The sequence below is a fragment of the Arvicola amphibius genome, chromosome 15, assembly GCF_903992535.2.
Source record: "Arvicola amphibius chromosome 15, mArvAmp1.2, whole genome shotgun sequence".
In the NCBI taxonomy this organism is placed as follows: Eukaryota; Metazoa; Chordata; class Mammalia; order Rodentia; family Cricetidae; genus Arvicola; species Arvicola amphibius.
The window spans coordinates 13,333,234-13,351,018 of NC_052061.1; the positions used below are offsets into that span (position 1 = coordinate 13,333,234).

At 43.4% G+C, this 17,785-nt stretch overlaps 1 protein-coding gene across 7 annotated transcripts in view; it reads right to left on the reverse strand.

The window, feature by feature from the left end:
- Positions 1 to 5,938: 5,938 nt before the first annotated feature.
- Positions 5,939 to 17,785, reverse strand: part of Phkb (phosphorylase kinase regulatory subunit beta) — a 175,867-nt gene continuing 164,020 nt past the window's right edge. For all 7 annotated transcript variants that reach the window (XM_038312372.2, XM_038312371.2, XM_038312376.2 and 4 more), the window contains 3 exons: positions 11,006 to 11,113; positions 8,843 to 8,983; positions 5,939 to 8,222 (listed from right to left, as the gene is read on the reverse strand). In XM_038312372.2, the coding sequence (XP_038168300.1) occupies positions 8,085 to 8,222; positions 8,843 to 8,983; positions 11,006 to 11,113 (387 nt within the window). In that variant the 3' untranslated portion in view covers positions 5,939 to 8,084. The remainder of the gene's footprint in view (positions 8,223 to 8,842; positions 8,984 to 11,005; positions 11,114 to 17,785) is intronic.

The following is a 17,785-nucleotide window of genomic DNA, read 5'->3' on the forward strand; positions in this document are numbered from 1 at the left end:
AAAGATGGAGCGAGGTCCTGGCTCTCCATCATGTATGTCTCTGGGTATCTCTTTACAAGGAAGGACTGAGCTAGGCTCCAGAGTGCATGGTTCCCACCATGCCCCACACCCATCCTGCTGTCTTCAAGGTACCTCGCGTCACAGAACAACAATGCTATTGCCAAGTGACGGAAGGGAGGGACAAGGGGGTCATCCCAGCCCCACTCCAGCTTCTAGAGCAACAGATGACCTTCTCCAGGAAGCGTCTTTGCTCTCATCTTATGGCAAGTTTGAGAACTGTCTAATGTTACTGTGTATCATCCGTTTTTAAGTTTGTCTCTGCCTGTGATGGCATTCTCTGAGTTCTGCTTTTGTAACCCAGAGACCGACTGTTCAGAGGTTTACTAATGGTGGGAGTTCAGAAAAGATAACTCTGCCCCGATTTTCTCTTCTATGTAAGATGCATACTTCTTACAGAGAGCTATGAAGTAGAGCTAAGTGCCGGGTATGGTGGCTTATGTCAGAAATCCTAGTATTTAGTCAGGGGATTTGGGGAAGGGGGGGGGGGAATCAGGAGTTCAAGGTCATCCCTAGTTACACAGCATGAGTTACACAAGCCTTGTCTCAAGGTGAACAAACAGGAGAGCTCCGGTGCCCTTTGTGTTGTGCTCGGTAAATATACGCAATTATCAGTCCATTTCTGATTGACTGGACTAATTGGTATCATAGCTAGCTCACATTTTCTTCAAGACAGCATGACTAAAGCTAATAAGGAATCGCACACGTACTTGGAGGTCGATAAGGGAGCACGTGTAAGCGTCCTCAACACAAAGCACTGGGCGGCACGGATATTATCTTGACAATGCACACATGTCAAACACCACATTACGCTGTAGATGAGAGGACTTGAATCTTAGGTTATTTTCCTGCTCATCTCATCACATTCATTCTGCTTTCCTTAGGCTCACTGTAAGTTTTACATTAAGGGGGATTGCTCCTTAATTCATTATTTGTTCTATTTTGTTGGTCACATGCTTAAAGCTATTACTTTTTCTATGAATCTGGTTTTAGCCATTATATGTGCAATAATTTGATGACAGTCCAGATAGCCTGAAAATTGTTTTGGTTTCAATTCAGAAAGGAATTTCAAGTCAGGTGTGCTGGCGCAGGCCTGTAATCCCAGCACTCAGAAGATAGATCATCAGTTCAAGGCAAACCTGGGTTCACAAGACTTTGGACAGCTTAGACTCTGTCTCAAATGAAAAATACAGGAATCTCACAATTCCCAAAGGCATGCTCCTGTCCTCTTCAGTCTGGTTATTAGTTGCTGGTTCTGCTCTTGTCTTAAAGTACGTGAAGGACCTGAATGCCTTAGCACCTGACAAGTTCAGCTTCAAGGAAATGTTTCAGAAATAAAATAAAAGGAGTCCTCTGTTTGGAGGGGGACCAGATATTTATAATTAGTGATAAGATTATCCCCACTCTTCATCTATGTCTGTTTCCCCCCTTGTTTCCAGACAGCACTTACTTAACAGTGTACTTAACACTACTGGAAAACAGACACTGCCTTGCCTCTGAGCAAATAAAACTTCACACCCTTTCAGTTTCCTAACATCCATATACCTGGTTAAAAGCCTTCTTTAAAGTCTTCCTAAGTAACTAGGGAGTTTCTATTGTCTGGACCCTGGCTCACCGCTAAGGTGGGGGGCAGGGTCTAGAGCAGCTATAGGCTGTCCTCCAGTTGGGCACCCAGATGAAAATGGTTTGGCCATCTTCTACCCCGTCTCCTGTGTTGTCATTCCTGGCTTCAGGCATGGGGAAGAGCGAGGAGCACGTATTGAGGGTAGAGACAGGACTAGTAGGGTCATGTTGACAGAGGTTTTCTGTCCCACCCAGTCCTACAGCCATTAAGTCCCAAAGAATCACACAGAAGTCTACATTAGTTATAAACTGATTGGCCCATTAGCTCAGGCTTCTTATTTACTAATTCTTATAACTTACATTAGCCCATAATTCTTGTCTGAGTTAGCCAGGTGGCTTGATACCTTTCTCAGTGAGGCAGTCACAGCTTGCTTCCTCTGAGGCTGGGTCGTGACTATGGACTTAAACTTCCCTCTTTCCAGAATTCTTGTTACCCTGCCTCTACTTCCTGCCTGGTAGCCCCGCCTCCACTTCCTGCCTGGCTACTGGCCAATCAGTATTTTATTAAAAATAATTCAAGTGACAGGATAAAAGACCGTTGTCCCACAGCAGGGTCACTTGAATTTCTGTTCCCTTTTCACAGAATGCATGGCTAGCTCAGCAGCCAGTGCCCAGCTATGGCCCTGGTGTCTGGTAGGTACTGGTACGTAGCTAGAAGTTTCTGCGGCAGCGCTGTTCTCTCATGTGCATTCTAGTTACAGGTGAATACGCTACAACCTGATGCAACGTCTGATAATGAACGACAAATTGCATTGGGTTGGGAGGCTGCCCGTTTTCTTTTATCTCAAGCCTTCCGCCCCCAGACACTTTCCTGGTAATTTAAACTTTTCAATAATAATGTTTTCTTTTTATTGAAAGCCTTGCTTATTTGCAATGGAACATGATCATGTCCACTCCTTCCCCCCTTCAATTTACCCGAAGTCCTCCTGACAAAAGTCCCTCCGTAATTCATGTCCTTTTGTTTTTGATAACCTACCAAATCCAAATTAGCGCTGCTTGTGAGGACCTCCACAGGAGCGTGAGAACTCTATCATTCAAGAGAGAATGATTCGCTCTCCCCAGCAACTCGCTGCCAGCAGCTCCTCAGGAAGGGTGAGGCCTGGAGAGCACCTCCCATCTATTCCAGAGTTTTGGCTGGATTGATCTTTCACAGGCCCTGTGCAGGAGATTGTTGATGAGCACAGTGGCTGTGTCGAGTCCAGGAGACTGTATTTCATGGCACCCCTCCCCACGCTTCTCATCTCCTCCTGAGTCAGTCTCTGAGCTTCAGTGCTAGTGTGTCAGCAGTGTGTGTGTGTGTGTGTGTGTGTGTGTATGTGTGTGTGTGCGCGCGTGCGCATGCATGTGCACTGGGGAGTGGTAAGGATGTCCCAGTTTAGGGATGCCACTCAGTCTCTTTCAGCACCATGAGGAGTTCTGTATTAACTGTGGAAAGAAGCTTCCCTGACTCAGGTGGGAGCAGTGACCGTTTGTGGGTGTATGTAACATAAATTTGCATAAGGTGTCTGATTTTGCCTTTTCTGTTGCTGTGTGTCTTTGTTACAGTTCTACTGCTGTGATAACACAATGACCAAAAGCAACTGGGGAGGAAAGGATTTGTCTCCTCTTATGGCTTGTAGTTGTCATCCAAGGGCAGGAACCTGGAGGCAGGAACTGAAGCAGAAGCTGCGGAGAAGTGCTGCTTACTGACTTGCTCTCAAGGCTTTGCTCCGACCTGCTTTCTTATACACATCAAGACTACAAGTCCAGGATTGTATCATCCACAATGGGATGGTCCTCCCACATCAATCATTAATTAAAAAAATGCACCACAAGTCATGCCCACTCCCTCCCCATCTGCCTGAGGCAAGCTGATCTTCAGCCTCTAGCCGGAGTCCTCCCCCCTCCCTTTTCTCCACTTCCCCCCCATAACCCACTAAATAAATATCCAACATCACTGTGCATGGCATGCCTATCCATCTCTCTGTCTCTGGCCTGCCATGTGGCTCCCTGCCCCGGGCAAGCCGCCTACAGAGACCTGCGGCATGGTCTCATGGCATGCCCATCTGTCTGTCTCTCTTCATGGGACCAGCTCCCCCATCGAGGCCTCTAACCCACCATGTGACTCTGCCTGGGACTTGTAGCTCGCTGCAGCCACTCGGGGAACTGCACCATCCCTGCCTGGGACTGGCTGCTCTAGGGACCCGCTGCCCACTGCCACTTCAGGGACCTGCAGTATGGTCTCATGGCCTGCTGCCCACTGCAGCCACTTGGGGATCCACAGCATTTTATTATTACATACAACCAATTATGATTCCCTCTAATGGCGAGGCTCCGTCAAGGAAGAAAAAGAAAAAGTAACTTTGAAAGCACAGAAATGTGAGAATGAAGATAAAACACACACGGAGCCTCTCCTAGAATGAGAGCTGGGCTAGTGTCAGGAAGTTAAACATAGCTAGATGGCTCTAGAGAAGGAGAACAGCAGCTGGAAACCAAGCCAACCAGACTACAAAGCAAACTGGGTTCAGCATCTTTCATTGCTGTTCTTTCTGGTATTGAGGTGGCTTTTTAAAAAATAAGATGTTTCTTCTGTTTGTTTCTTTAAAAAATATCAGTGGAGAGTTCCTAAAGGGCTCTGGCTCTATCATGCCATTTCTACAAACTTGCCTAAAAATGGGCGAGTTACCTGTTTAGAATACTTTGTGAATCTTGTTGGGCTTCATAACTAGACAAATAAAGGCTGACAAATGCCTGGACAGATGTGGTTTATTCTATCATCTGTGGAGATTTTTAGGGAGTGTGAAGACCCTTTTGAGCCGTCACCCAGGTAGAGGAAAGCACTGAGCCTGCAGTCACTCCACGGCTCAACCGTTACAGGCTTCTCATCTACACAGGCTCATCTGTTTTTGCTCAACAACCTAAGCATGAACTGCTTCACATAAATTGCAATACTGGCATTTGAGCTTTCTCGGATTCCTCCAGAACTTTCTTTTCTCAACAGCGAGCTGCTTTACTAAACTGACACCCATTTGAAATAGAAAACAACGCCACTCATGGGCAGCGCACGGGCACAGCACGGGCACAGCATGCCCGTCTTCCCAGCATCAACAAATCCCTAGGGTTGGTTCCCAGCCCAAGTGAGGAGGGGAAAACTCACGAAAGCCTAGCTCCAAGTTTCACTGAGGAACAGGGCCACATTTTCTTCCACCAGCTAAAAGAGCAGGAGTGAAGGGATAGATGTGTATCTTTAAAGCTGGCCATGTACTACTGCTGAATAGGCCACGTATGGATTGTCAGGAACATTTCACAACGCGTGTTATGCTCATGGACACAGGATCTATGCCCTTGACCAAGCAAAGTGAACACAGAACCAACAGTTTCAAATAACATCATAGGAAAACCTAAACAAATGAGGGTAGGGAGAGTGTGTATTTATCAAATGCGACCAGATCATAAGCCTTACCTTTGCAGGGGACAAGACACAGGTGAGAGATAGTCACTTCCAGACTGTCCGCTCAGACGTTACACCTTTGGAGGGATTACGGTCATCCCTGCCCCTCATCTGCCTCCCTCTCAGATGAAATGTCAAAATGCCCACTGTCAACAGTTTCCCCTGTGCTTGGGCCGCAAAACTGTGGTAGTCACCGGGGCTGAAATCCACTTCATTCTCAGCCACATGTCCTTGTGCTGTACCTGTTCAAGAAGCTTGTATTTGGGCCCTAGGGTGTGGCTGTCTAGAATGGGCTCTTCTCTAATCCAGGGGCTGGCACTGGTCCTGCTGGAGCATACGGTGGGATGCTGGAACATGTACTGGGAGAAGAGTTTTTACTCTGGAAGAACGCTGGCGCCACACTCATCTGAGACTCTGGATGCATTGGACTTTTTCATAATTTACCCATGATCCTGTTCAGCTGCTGGGAAGCTGGGATATGAGGGCCACAGGCAAATTCTTGCAGCTCTTTTGTCTTTTTGCTGTTTTTCTAAGTGTATGTGGTGCCCGTCCCCTTGTGTGAAGGCTGCTACTCTACCACTGCTGTTATAAATCTGGCCTCCCATGCACACGTTTAGTTTGAGACAGGGATCTAACAGTCTGGCTGCATACTACGATGCTGCTCCGGCTCTTCCTAGTTTGAATGGGGTGCACCTCTGCTGCTAGGGCTCTTTCCACACTGGGCTGCCTCTGAGACTTTTATGGGGCATCTATAATATTCCTGTTCATGAAGGGCTTAGCAGTGTGTACAAATATAGTCTTTAAGATTTGGGTGAGAAGTTGAATGCATTCAGATATTCAACAAATGTTTAATGATACCCATAAAATATTGGAAGCTTATGGAAGATGACATCAAGATGATCTCATATTTTGATTTTTAAAGGCTGACATGTCTCTTTTTAAGCCTTAAATAAAATGGAAGGAAGTCTGGAAAACATCTTGCTTCTAACAATGCTCTGGAAATGCAGTTGAATTTGATATGCAGGCAGGAGTTTCCAGCAGAGGCTGATTGTACAATAAACTTAGCACCGAGACTCTGCCAGTGTGACAGAGCAGCTTTAAATCAGGTTTAAGGCTTGTCATACCCCAATACATGTGCTAATATTTCAGTCAGCCTCGAGTGCAGCTGTTAAAACATGTGGGCTCTGCAGATCAAATGGGACTTCTAAATTTCATGAATTCTGTGTTCTGAGTCTCAGGACTATTTTGCTTTACTAATTAGAAAGCAGACATTGTTTCTGATAGATGAACATCAAGATTTATTGATCATCCCAAAATATCTTCCAGAACAATAAATTTTGGATTTCATAATTTAAGAAGTTGATGCACAGTCGCTGATTTTGAGCACTTTCAAGCAGCAGAAGAAAGCGCCAAAACCTCGAACATGGGACAGGAAGCTGGAGCTCACTCAGAAAGCAGATCTGCTAGTGGTGTCTGTTTCCACCAGACAGCAGTTCCTCGCAGCTTTGCTCAGCTAATCAAAAAAATTAATTCTTAAGGATACAAGTGTTTACTTTCTTCTGAATTTTAACAAGTCTTAAATATTTCAAGGGCTTTCCTCTCTGTCATTCTTTAATTTCTCTTCTCTATCCATCTACCACTGGAACTTTTTCTCCTCTATGGGCTTCATGACTCTTTTTCTGGCTTAAGTTTTGTGAGTGGCTTCCTCAGGACCATCTTTTAATAACTTCTCTTCACACACTGTCTAATTTGCAAGGCTGGATTGAGCCATTATTCCCAGGCTTGCTGACTGACACACACACAGAGTCCTATACATGTTCTATGAGCCAGCCATACTTTGACCTGGTCAGAGCTGTGTGGGACTGCTTCTTCAGTCTACACACACATTTACTTGGTATCAGTTGACTTGCATTAGGCTACATATCCTATATGACAAATCTGATTACCTAGATGAAACTCGGGAGGACTGGTCAGGAAAAAACAATGCTTGCTGGGATTGGAGCCCAATCCCAAGCAAGTGGGCCACATTGTGACATCTAGGAAGGAAATAGTTTAATAAGATTTAAACACTTAATCTACTTGCATAAGTAAATTTGGCAGCAAATTCCACTTTCCAAATGAATTAAATGAAAACATTCAGGACTGTTAAGTTCAGTGTTATGAACTTGAGCAAAGAATGTTTCCAGATACATTTGTTAGTTCAAAAACAGAACTTTTTTGACTTTCAACTTTGCTTTTACAAGGTTAACAGTCCTAAACTTAACTATTTAAACATTTTTATGTTTATTTATTATTTGCAATTATGTGTAGGTATATATGCCTGCATGTGGCATGTGCATGTGAGGGCAGCTGACACACTGCTGAACACTTCTGTTTTTAACAGGTGCTCCGAAACTGTTTGATACATTGTATCTTATCCAACTCTCATACTTAGCACAATACCAAACCGCAGTCATGTTTACAAGGTAAAAACTAAGAGTTTTGAAGAGTTATTAATAATGCAGCTTCTGAAGTTAAATATCAGCGTTCACTTTGCCTTTTTTGATGTGCGCTGCACATCTTCTGTTTTTAGTGCAACAGCGGTACACCTTCACCGTCCTCACACTACCTCCTAAGTCCCAGTACGGCCTCATCAGCTGCCCAGTTTGTTTTAATGGCTGGAAGGTGAGAATTCAGACTAAAGAAGCAGAGTTTTGATGGAATATTTGATCACAAAACATGCAGTACTGAATTTTCAATTCACAAACTATTTCTATGGTTCAGTGAAGCTGGCACAAATGGCGAAAACTGGGGTTTCACTTGATTCCAATCACTGCCTACCATTCAACTGCCGCTGGCATGCAAAGGCCTAATGCCAGCAAACAGAATACAGCATCTACCTCGCTAACACATCAGTTCGCCCATTACTGGCTGCCTGGGCTAGTTAGCTTCAACACAAAAGGCACAGCCATCACCTCCGCTTTCTGCACCCCCTCTAGCTAACCAGACAAGAGTCCCCATTGCTTGGCTTGACTTCCCCTTCCAGCAGCAAGCTCATCACAACCTTCATCAGATAGCTGCAGGTTCCTCGTTTTCCCAGTGGGGGCGTGTTGTAGAAGGAGGTCATATCATCCTACAAATGAAGAGAATAAACAAGGCCTTAGGATTGACAGGTGAAGTCAGCGGCTGCCTAAGAAGCAAACAGATTTGCAGAAAGATTTCCTCATGGAAATTACAAGCTTTCCTCACTTCGCTTTCGTTTTCCGGAGGTGTCTTCTCAGCACATAAAACAAAAGCAGACGTTTTTAGTAGCCTTCTCTCTGCTAGTAATTTTTATTTACTCAGGGAACCCTTTCACAGATAAGCATACAATATTAAGCAGAGAGCCCAGAAGGGACTACATTAGACAGTACACAGCCCCAATGATGCCCGTTCTACACTCCCATCTTCCTCTGAATTTATTTTACAGCCTTCTGGAATCAATGGTTCCTCCCTGGAAAAACACATTTTAATTGTAAGCGATATAAAAAAAATTATATCATCTTAGATTTCTTTTTCTTCTTTTGTCAGAACTTCATAGCTCAATTGACTAGCAATTAGCTAAGAAGTAATATTAGTTCCTCAAGTAAGTCTGACTGACTCTCAAGCACTCTAATTTTGTACTCTGTAGATCTGTTTGGATGGTAAGATTAGAGAGCATTTCAACAGCCGAGACAACCAGACATTCTCCAGAACACTGTCCTCTCCACTTACTTGTTTTTCCGTTCCTTTGAGCCGACTCTCGTCCTTTTGGAACTCATGAAATGCTTCTTTGACCAGTCTGTCGAGATCCACTTTGTCTTGAAATTCTAGTTCAGGGTTTCTTTCCAGCACAATGGACACGACCATTAGTAACTAGAAGAGACAGATGTCAAAAGCCACTGACATGAACGGCAATGGTGACACAGTCTAGACAGGATGTCCTCGCTGACCTGAGGGGCGGTGCTGTGCATATCAAGATTAGCAGCACATGTTCTGTTTAGAACACGCATGTTTATCACAGTATCCCTGTGGTCACAGAACATGCATGTTTATCACAGTATCCCTGTGGCCACAGAGAGGCCTTTTTAGTCACTGCTGGTGTTTTGAAGATGGCATTTTGGGGATGGAGAGAGAGCTGCTGGCGTACAAAAGAGCCCCATGCAGCAGAGAGCTCAGTTGTTGAAGAGCTTGCCTTCATCAACCTGTTTGGCTGCATCTTAATTTATTCACAGAAGTACTGCTCATTTTGAGATTCTATTTTTGATTATGTATAAATGTGTGTGTGTGTGTGAGCGTGTGCGCGTGCAGTATGTGCAAGTGAGTGCCCTGCCCACAGAGGTCAGGAGAGAAGAGGGAGTTGGATCCTCTGGAGCCAGAGTTACAGGCAATTATGAGTCACCTGATGCAGATGCCGGGGACCAAACTTTGGTGCTCTGGAAAAGCAGCAAGGCTCTTAATCACTGAGCCATCTTTCTAAGCCCTTATGATGCTCATTTTATTATTAGTTTTAATTTTCAGATTTTTTTAAAGAGGGTCTCTTTACATAGCCCTGGCTGTCTTGGAACTCACTGTATGGACCAGGCTGGCCTGGAAGTCAGAGATTCACCTGCCTCTGCCTCCCAAGTGCTAGGATTAAAGGTCTGAGCCACCACAACTGGCTTATAATGCTTGGTTTAGATAACAAACGTCCATGTCCAGACTGTAGCTGTGTATGTGGCAATTGGTAAGGGCCTTCTGATAAACCTCATGCTTTGTACACTAACCAGGAAAAACTCCCCAGTTCTAAGTTTAAGAATCTTACTGGCATCTTATTGGGTGCATTTTCTCTAAATGCTGAGAGGCAGAACCTGAAGACACTATAGTAAAATCCAGGGGCCACAATGTGGCAGACCCACGGGCGTGGCAGGCTAAAGCTAGGTTTTTGATAGTTTCAGACAGAGAATCTGGACTTGTGTTGCAGTTCTAAAGGAAAGTTCTTCAGCCAGGGCAAAGGCACCAGAGGCATCAGAGGCCAACAAGAAGCCCTAAATCCACCATCTGCCCTGGGCACTGGAAATGAAAAGCTAAAGACACAGCATACAGAAAACATCCCGCCACCTCTGCCTTTCCAGACCCCCGTCTCTGCATCACTCCTCTGTCTTCTCCTACTCCACATCCTGGGCCATCAAAGATGAGACTGAGTGTCACTCAGGTTTGACTGCAGCTCCAGAGATAATGGGCTCAGCAGGGGCCAAATTTACCTTAATATTTACTGATAGCGTCTATGTCAAAAAGACATATGACTTACTTGCAAGAATATAATGTGTGACAGAGATATTGCCAGAGAAGGAGGCAGTGAGAGGACTGGCCATATACTAACTGCTCCACTCCAGGGACTCACCACGCAAGGTTTGGGGGGGACGGAAGGGCGGGTGTGTAAATGCGTGTGCCTGGGTGCATGTACTTCAGCATTCTACACAATGTCTTCTCTTCATATTTGGAAAGACGTCTTTCAAAAAGCTAGCAGCAGTGATCTCTTGCTCCCCATAATTCTCTGGATTGTTGCAACACTCTACAACAGTAGTTATTATTCCTAGAAGTAGGAAAACTAAAAACTAACTGGAAAGAAGTGATCTCTCCCTCTGTTGCTATGGCAGTGCTGATGTGCTGAGTGCAGCTGGGTGGTGGTAGGTTTGGATTTTCCACTTAAGGGAGTTTAAGGTACTTGAACCATAGGACAAGGGGCTTGATCCAGGTCAGGGATGTCTGTCTTCTTGATGACTCTTTCAGAGAAGCTGACAGGTGATGGACAAAGCTCTTGGTCTCGGGGGAGAGGGTAGTTTTTCTATATGAGTCTTCAGTGAGCAGACAGAAAGCAAGCCTTCAGTGATCTATGTTTTTGTTTATAATACAAACCTCTACAATGATCTGTCTGTACTTTGGCTGGTCAATGTTTCCCAATATGTCTTCAACGAGGAGAGAAAAATTCATCTCATACATAGTCATATCCGACAAGGTTGGTTGCTGAAAAAGAAAAAGCCTCCACATTAACATGCTGAATGTTATCCTCTGTGTATTGTTTAATAGAGGAACTTCATTTTCTAATCAATAATCTTTCCAGTTTCTATAAAACTAGAGAGAGCATTTTCACCCCTGTGACTAAATTTTATATATGTCAAACTACTGAATCCAGCCAGCTGACTATTGTGATAAATTAAGCCTCCCACTTTTAGTAGTTATCATCATTATGTTAATAATTTTAGGAGAAAGAACTGTATTAAAAATCCATCCCATAAATAAAAGTAACAGCTCAAAATTGAGACTATGAATAGAGTGCATATTGCATTCAGAATTAACATGAGGAGTTATGCTTGCTGTTGGACTTCAGGATGTAAGGCACTGCTATTGAATTGATAGAATTTCTGGGTTTTTTTCCAAGCTTCCATCAGAAAAATGTTACAAATAAGCAAAAATCACGTGCAGAAATTACAGAAAACAGAAAAAGAGACAAAATTTAAGGAATCTTTCGCTTTGCTTTTCCTTTAGAACAAATCAACAGTCTTTTATTCACTGAGCCACCCAGTCCCATCCATATAGAAGCATGGACAGCGTACTGGCCAACTGTGACTGTCAACTTGAGTGGACTGAGAAACGGAGTATTACTGAGGCACGCGTTTGGTTGTATCTGTGAGGACGTTTCTATAATAGTTTGAGTAAGGGAGATCCAGCCTAAATGTAGGCGTCAAGAGCTGGAGTCTGAACAAAAGGGAAAAAAACCTATGATGTACTGGTATCCTTCCCTTTCTGCTCCTCGGTCAGCACCCTGAACCCAACTGTTCCCCTGCCGCGGCAGACTGTGTTCCTCTGAACCATCAGCTACAACAGACCCTTCCAACCCTTGTTGCTCTGGGCCAGGTACTTGTTGATGAGAAAAGGAAATGTAACAGAGAGCATCCCTCAGGCACGGGAGGGAGAATGATGAGGAAAGTGGATACAACAGGGAGCATCCCTCAGGAAAAGGAGGGAAAGCCCTGATGATAGGCTGGTGTGTCACAAAGCAGAGAAGGGTCATATTATCCCAAGAGATGCAGAAAGGACAAGGCCCACTTGTTTTATCTCAGTGGTTTACAGTGAACGTAGCCATAGCTTTAAAACAAAGTACATCCATTTGATCCTTAGACAGGGACTGAGGAAGTCCTTCTTCGTGACTTAAGGTGACAGAAAGGTGTTCAGTCTGGTGTGTGTTGCAGGAGCTCCTTCTGCTCCTTCAGCCAATAGCCGCTGAGATACCAGCCCATTGGGGCGTGGTCTCTTTTTTTTAAAAATGCAGCCACTTCCCTCCGTTTGCTCTCTGGCTTCCAGCTGACGACTAGGCTCCCTTCCTGATTGCGCAGAGGGCTGTTGTCTGGAACGGTGATCTGTAAGTTTTTCCCCTTTAAATAAATAACCATTCTATTAATCATAATTCCAAACTGGTGTGGGATTGTTTGTGATTTAAGCCATCATCTGGCGCCCAACGTGCTTCAACGCTGCAAACGTGACTTTGGGTGATTGTCCAGGTAGCTAGTTGTCTCTGTGATTTGTTGCATGTTTTAGAAGTTGTTTGAATGCACTTCCTAATTACTCAGGTAACATTATTTTCCTTCTCAGATCTTCGATGGGGTTGAAGACTATATAAATGTAGTTACTTTCCTCTCATGACTTGGCCAAGTTATTTATTATACAAGACTTAAGCTAGTTGGAATAGGATATTTGTGCTTATTGTATATAATTTCATAGTAGGTTTAGAACTCTCTTACTTAAACAAAAGGGGGAGGTGTTGCGGGAGCTCCTTCTGCTCCTTCAGCCAATAGCTGCTGAGATACCAGCCCATTGGGGCGTGGTCTCTCTTTTTAAAAATGCAGCCACTTCCCTCCGCTCACTCTCTGGCTTCCGGCTCTGCTTCTGACGACTAGGCTCCCTTCCTGATTGCGCAGAGGGCTGTTGTCTGGGACGGTGATCTGTAAGTTTTTCCCCTTTAAATAAATAACCATTCTATTAATCATAATTCCAAACTGGTGTGGGATTGTTTGTGATTTACGCCATCAGGTGTGATAATGCCTCAGTCCAAAATTCGGTACGACTACTGTCAGTCTAAGCCGACATACAGTTACAAGTAGTACCTGACATGGGAAACCTGAAGCTTGGCTGCCAGGACAGTTGGCTGCTGTGAGTGTCTAGATGTCTAAGAATGGGGTCAATGTAGTTCTAGAAGGAAAGATTCTTTTCTGGTTTCGTATTAACTTCTTAACAGATCTTGTTGGAAAGGCAGCCTCGCTCCTAGGCATTGGTGATGGTTTCTCGCAGAGAGGAGATGTCAACCTTGGCTTATTTTCTGCTCTTCTGCAAGGACTGAGAGTAGAGCAGAGAGGTAAAGAGAAAAAGCTCAGAAGCCAACCCATCAGGTGTCCATTCCTTACTGAGTGTGGGACCCTGGGGAAAACCATCCCACTGTTTGGTTTCCTCGTCCTGAACTGCATGGAATAATGAAGCACCTTTCTTGATGTTTGGGCGAGATGGAGAGCTAGACTTTGCCCCTGTGTGATCTGGTTAAGGACGTCAGAATCCTCACAGCCCAGTAAAGAATTAACTTCATGGAAGAAATAGATGAACAAACAAGAGTGAAGAAAGCTGATTATGTCTAACCCAGTAAACCAACTAGAAAACGCACCAACAAAATTATAGGAATTAGTAAACATCTTTACATAATAACCTTCAGTGTAAATAGTCTCAGCTTGCCAATGAAGAGACACAAACTAGATAGATGATTGGACTTAAAAACTGGACCTAACTATTTGTTGCCCCCAGGAAACACACCTCACTGGTAAAGATACCCGCCAACTCAGAGTCAATGAATGGAGTCAATCTATTAGGTGAACAGCAGCTAGGAATGAGCTGGAGTAACATGATAGCTGAGAAATTAGACTCAAATAAAAATAAAGAAAGGCGATAAATAAGGTCATTATAGCAATACTAATAAAGGGAACAATCCATCAAAAACCTGTAACAGCTGTAAATATATATGTCCCAAATGTTGGGACTCCCAATTCCATACATAAATGCTAACAAACTTAACACAGGTCCTAATATAATAGTGTGTAGTGTCAGCACCAACTCTCATCTTTAGATAGGCAGTGCAAGGGGAGCTCAGAGCTCACGATAGCTAGTTAGTTTTGATTGTCAACCTGACATAATCTACAACTACCTTGGAGTCCCAGTGAAGGACTTTTCTATATTAAGTCAGCCTGTAGGCATGTCTATGTGTGTGTGTGTGTGTGTGTGTGTAGCTATCTTGACTGATGGGAAGCCTTGTCCACTGTGGCTAACACCGTTCCCTGCACTGGGGATCCTGGAATGCATATGAGATGGAGAGAGAACAGAACGCTAGCATGCACACAATGATTCCCTGCTCTGCTCTCGACTACGGAGAGAATGTGATCACCTGCTTTAAGTCCCTGCCACTCGACTGCCCTGCAGTGATGGCCACAGTCTGGAGCTGTAAGCCAAATACACCTTCCTTTCTTCAGTTGCTCTTGTTTATCAGAGCAGCAGGAAGTGAGACCGAGAGAGATTAAACTACAACAGAGATCAAATAAAAGATATGTCAGAACATCCCACCCAACAGAATGCACAGTTTCCTCAGCAGCTTATGAAACTTGCTAAAAAACAGATCACAGTCTAGGCCACAAATCAAGTTCTTACCAAATACGAAAGAATAAAAATAACTTCTTGTGTCTCATCAAACCAAACTGCACTAAAACTAGAAATCGGCAGCAAGAAAAACTATAGAAACTGCACGAACATGGAGAGAATGAACAACACCTGAATGACCGGATGTTTGTTGAGGAAATCAAGGGGAAAATTATAAATTTCTAGACTCAAATGAAAAAGAAAGTACAATTTAGCAGAACCTTTGAGATACAGGTCAGGTTATATGATACTTAATGAACGGGTGGTTGGAGAGGTGGCTCAGTGGTTCAGAGCATATATTGTTCTTCCAGAGGAACTGAGTTCCACTCCCAGCACCATGTCAGGTGGCTCACAGCCAGCACCAATGGCAATGTGGCACCTCTGGTCTCTGTGGGCACCCACACTCATGTGGTACATACCCACCACATAGGCCTTTAATGCAGATCTTTCAAGCTGGGAAGAGACACGCCTTTAATCCCCAATCTTGAGGTTCTTTAACTTTGTCTTTCATCTTTCCTTTATGGTACTATCTCTATAACTTCTAAAAATGGCTTTCTTTCACTAAATATTTCTGTATATTTGAATGTATTAATTTACGTAAGTGGGTATTTTAATTTACGTTTGTTAGGGATAGGGTTAGTTCAAAGTGTCTAGTGGTTATGGATTCTTCTGCGTGTAGATCCAGATGTGTTTGTAAGTTAACCTACACAGTGATTATTCCAAGCACACTTTCCAGTGTGCTTACCTTGTTACGACTTGTCTCCTCTCACAGGCTGTTGACTATGAATCAGGATCCTATGTCTAATTTGAGGAGAGTGACGGGCAGAGTGTGCGTATTTCATCGCTCTATCCCTAATTTACTACTAAAGCCTGCCTAGTCCTTTACATTTCGTAAAGGATAATGTGAGTGCTCTAATTAGGAAAACATAGCCCATTCCTTCCCAGTTCATGGGCTACTGCACCTTGATCTAACATCTTTAAGGCTGTTCTTTTGCTTACTATTATTTCTTTATAGGGTTTGATGAAGGTGCAGTATATAGGCTGGGGGAAGGCACATTCCTTAGTCTAGGTACTGAGGCTGGAAGACACACCTCTAATCTGGCCTGCACCTTCTGCTGGAAGCCTATAATAAGGACATGGGAGAAAGAAGCTTTTGCTCTTGGCCTGCTTACTCCCACCTTGCTAGCAAGTCCATCCCTTCACTGGCACTAGAGCCTACTTCTTCGGGATTCTAGCAATGCTGAAGACCAGCTGAGACATGCAGACTTGTAGACTGAACAATTTCTTTGAACTTTCCATTCACAGCCAGCCATTGCTGGATTAGCTGGACTTCTGCCAGTAAGTCTTTCAAAAAAAATCCCAATTATACACATACATACATACACGCATACATGCATACATACATACATACACATATACATGCAGAGACATATTCTGTAAGTTCTGTTACCCTAGAGAAATCTGATAAATACAATATACATAGTTAAAAATAAGAAAAGTAAATAAATAAAATATTTCAAATAAATAACCTAATTATGCACCACATGGTCTTAGAAAAAAACAACACTCTAAACCCCAAAGTAATATATGAAAATAAATAATACAGAGCAGTGCAAAAATTAATGAATAGAGACTAAGAGAGCAATATGTAGAATAACTCTGGTCTATAACAATCAATGAGCCTGAAGCAGCAAAAGTCTCCACTGAAAAGTGCAAGAATGGATGGATTCACTGTCAAATTCTCCCAAACCTTTAAGTAAAACCCAATGCCAATGCTTCTCCCATCATTTCATAAAATAGATTTTTCTTATTTTCAAATTCATTCCAGGCAGCTGGCATTGCCCTCATAGTTCCATGAGATAAAGATACAACAGAAATAAGAAAATTGTCATAACATTTGCATCAAAATTGATGAAACTAGGAATGGTTTTGTTAAGCCAGACTCGGAAAGACAAATTCGAATTACTTCTCTCATAGAGAGAACCTAGATTTAAACGTGTGTGTGTGTATGTGTGTGTGTATGTGTGTGTGTATGTGTGTGTGTGTGTATGTGTGTGTGTATGTGTATGTGTGTGTGTGTGTGTGTGCGCAGGTGCCACAAAAATAAAAAGCGGATCATGAGAGGGGAGAAAGAGATCTTAAGAGATGGGGAAGTGGAGAAGATAACAGAATACATGTAATAAGAGAGCAGAAGGTGGGAAGGAAGGGAGCCATCTCAAGGGGCAGGGGTGTACAGGGAGTATAGCTGAGGAGAGGAACTAAGAACAAAGCAAGACAACATGTGCACAAAGATGCTGGGATGAAACTCATTACTCTGCATATTAACCTAAAAAATAACTAAAACAGAAAAGACACAGGAAATGAGTCAAAGCAAAAATTATTATACTAAGAGATGTAAGGTTGACTTAGACAGACCTCATGTTTTCTCTTACACATGAAGCCAGGTGAACTATACTGTCTCTCTGCGTGTGTCTACATGATGTACACACATATATAATGAAACTGGAAAGTGGATCATGAGAGGGGAGAAAGAAATCTTAAGCAAGCAAGGAAAGGGAAGGTGTAATAAATTAAAAGAAGGGACTATCTCAGAGAAGGAAGAGGATTAGCTAGAGGGAGAAGCAGGCATGGAAGAAGGCAGTGGGGGAGGAAAATGAATGAGAACAAAGTATGAAAATCAAATAATAAAACTCAGTGCTCTGTAACCTAACTTTAAAAAATTAATAAAAAGGAAAGGAAGAAGGAAGGAAGGAAGGGAGGGAGGGAGAGGGAGGAAGGGAGGGAGAAAAATGAAGGTTACCAAAACTAAATGCCACTTGAGTTTGTAAATTGAAAGACTACATAATATTTATGTACACATTTTTAATGCAAAGAGAGTGTGCTAAACATTACTGAGGCTATCACAGAATCAAATGGAACATGATAGGGTCAGTGGGGCGGGGTGGTGGGGCAGAGACAGGTGTCAAC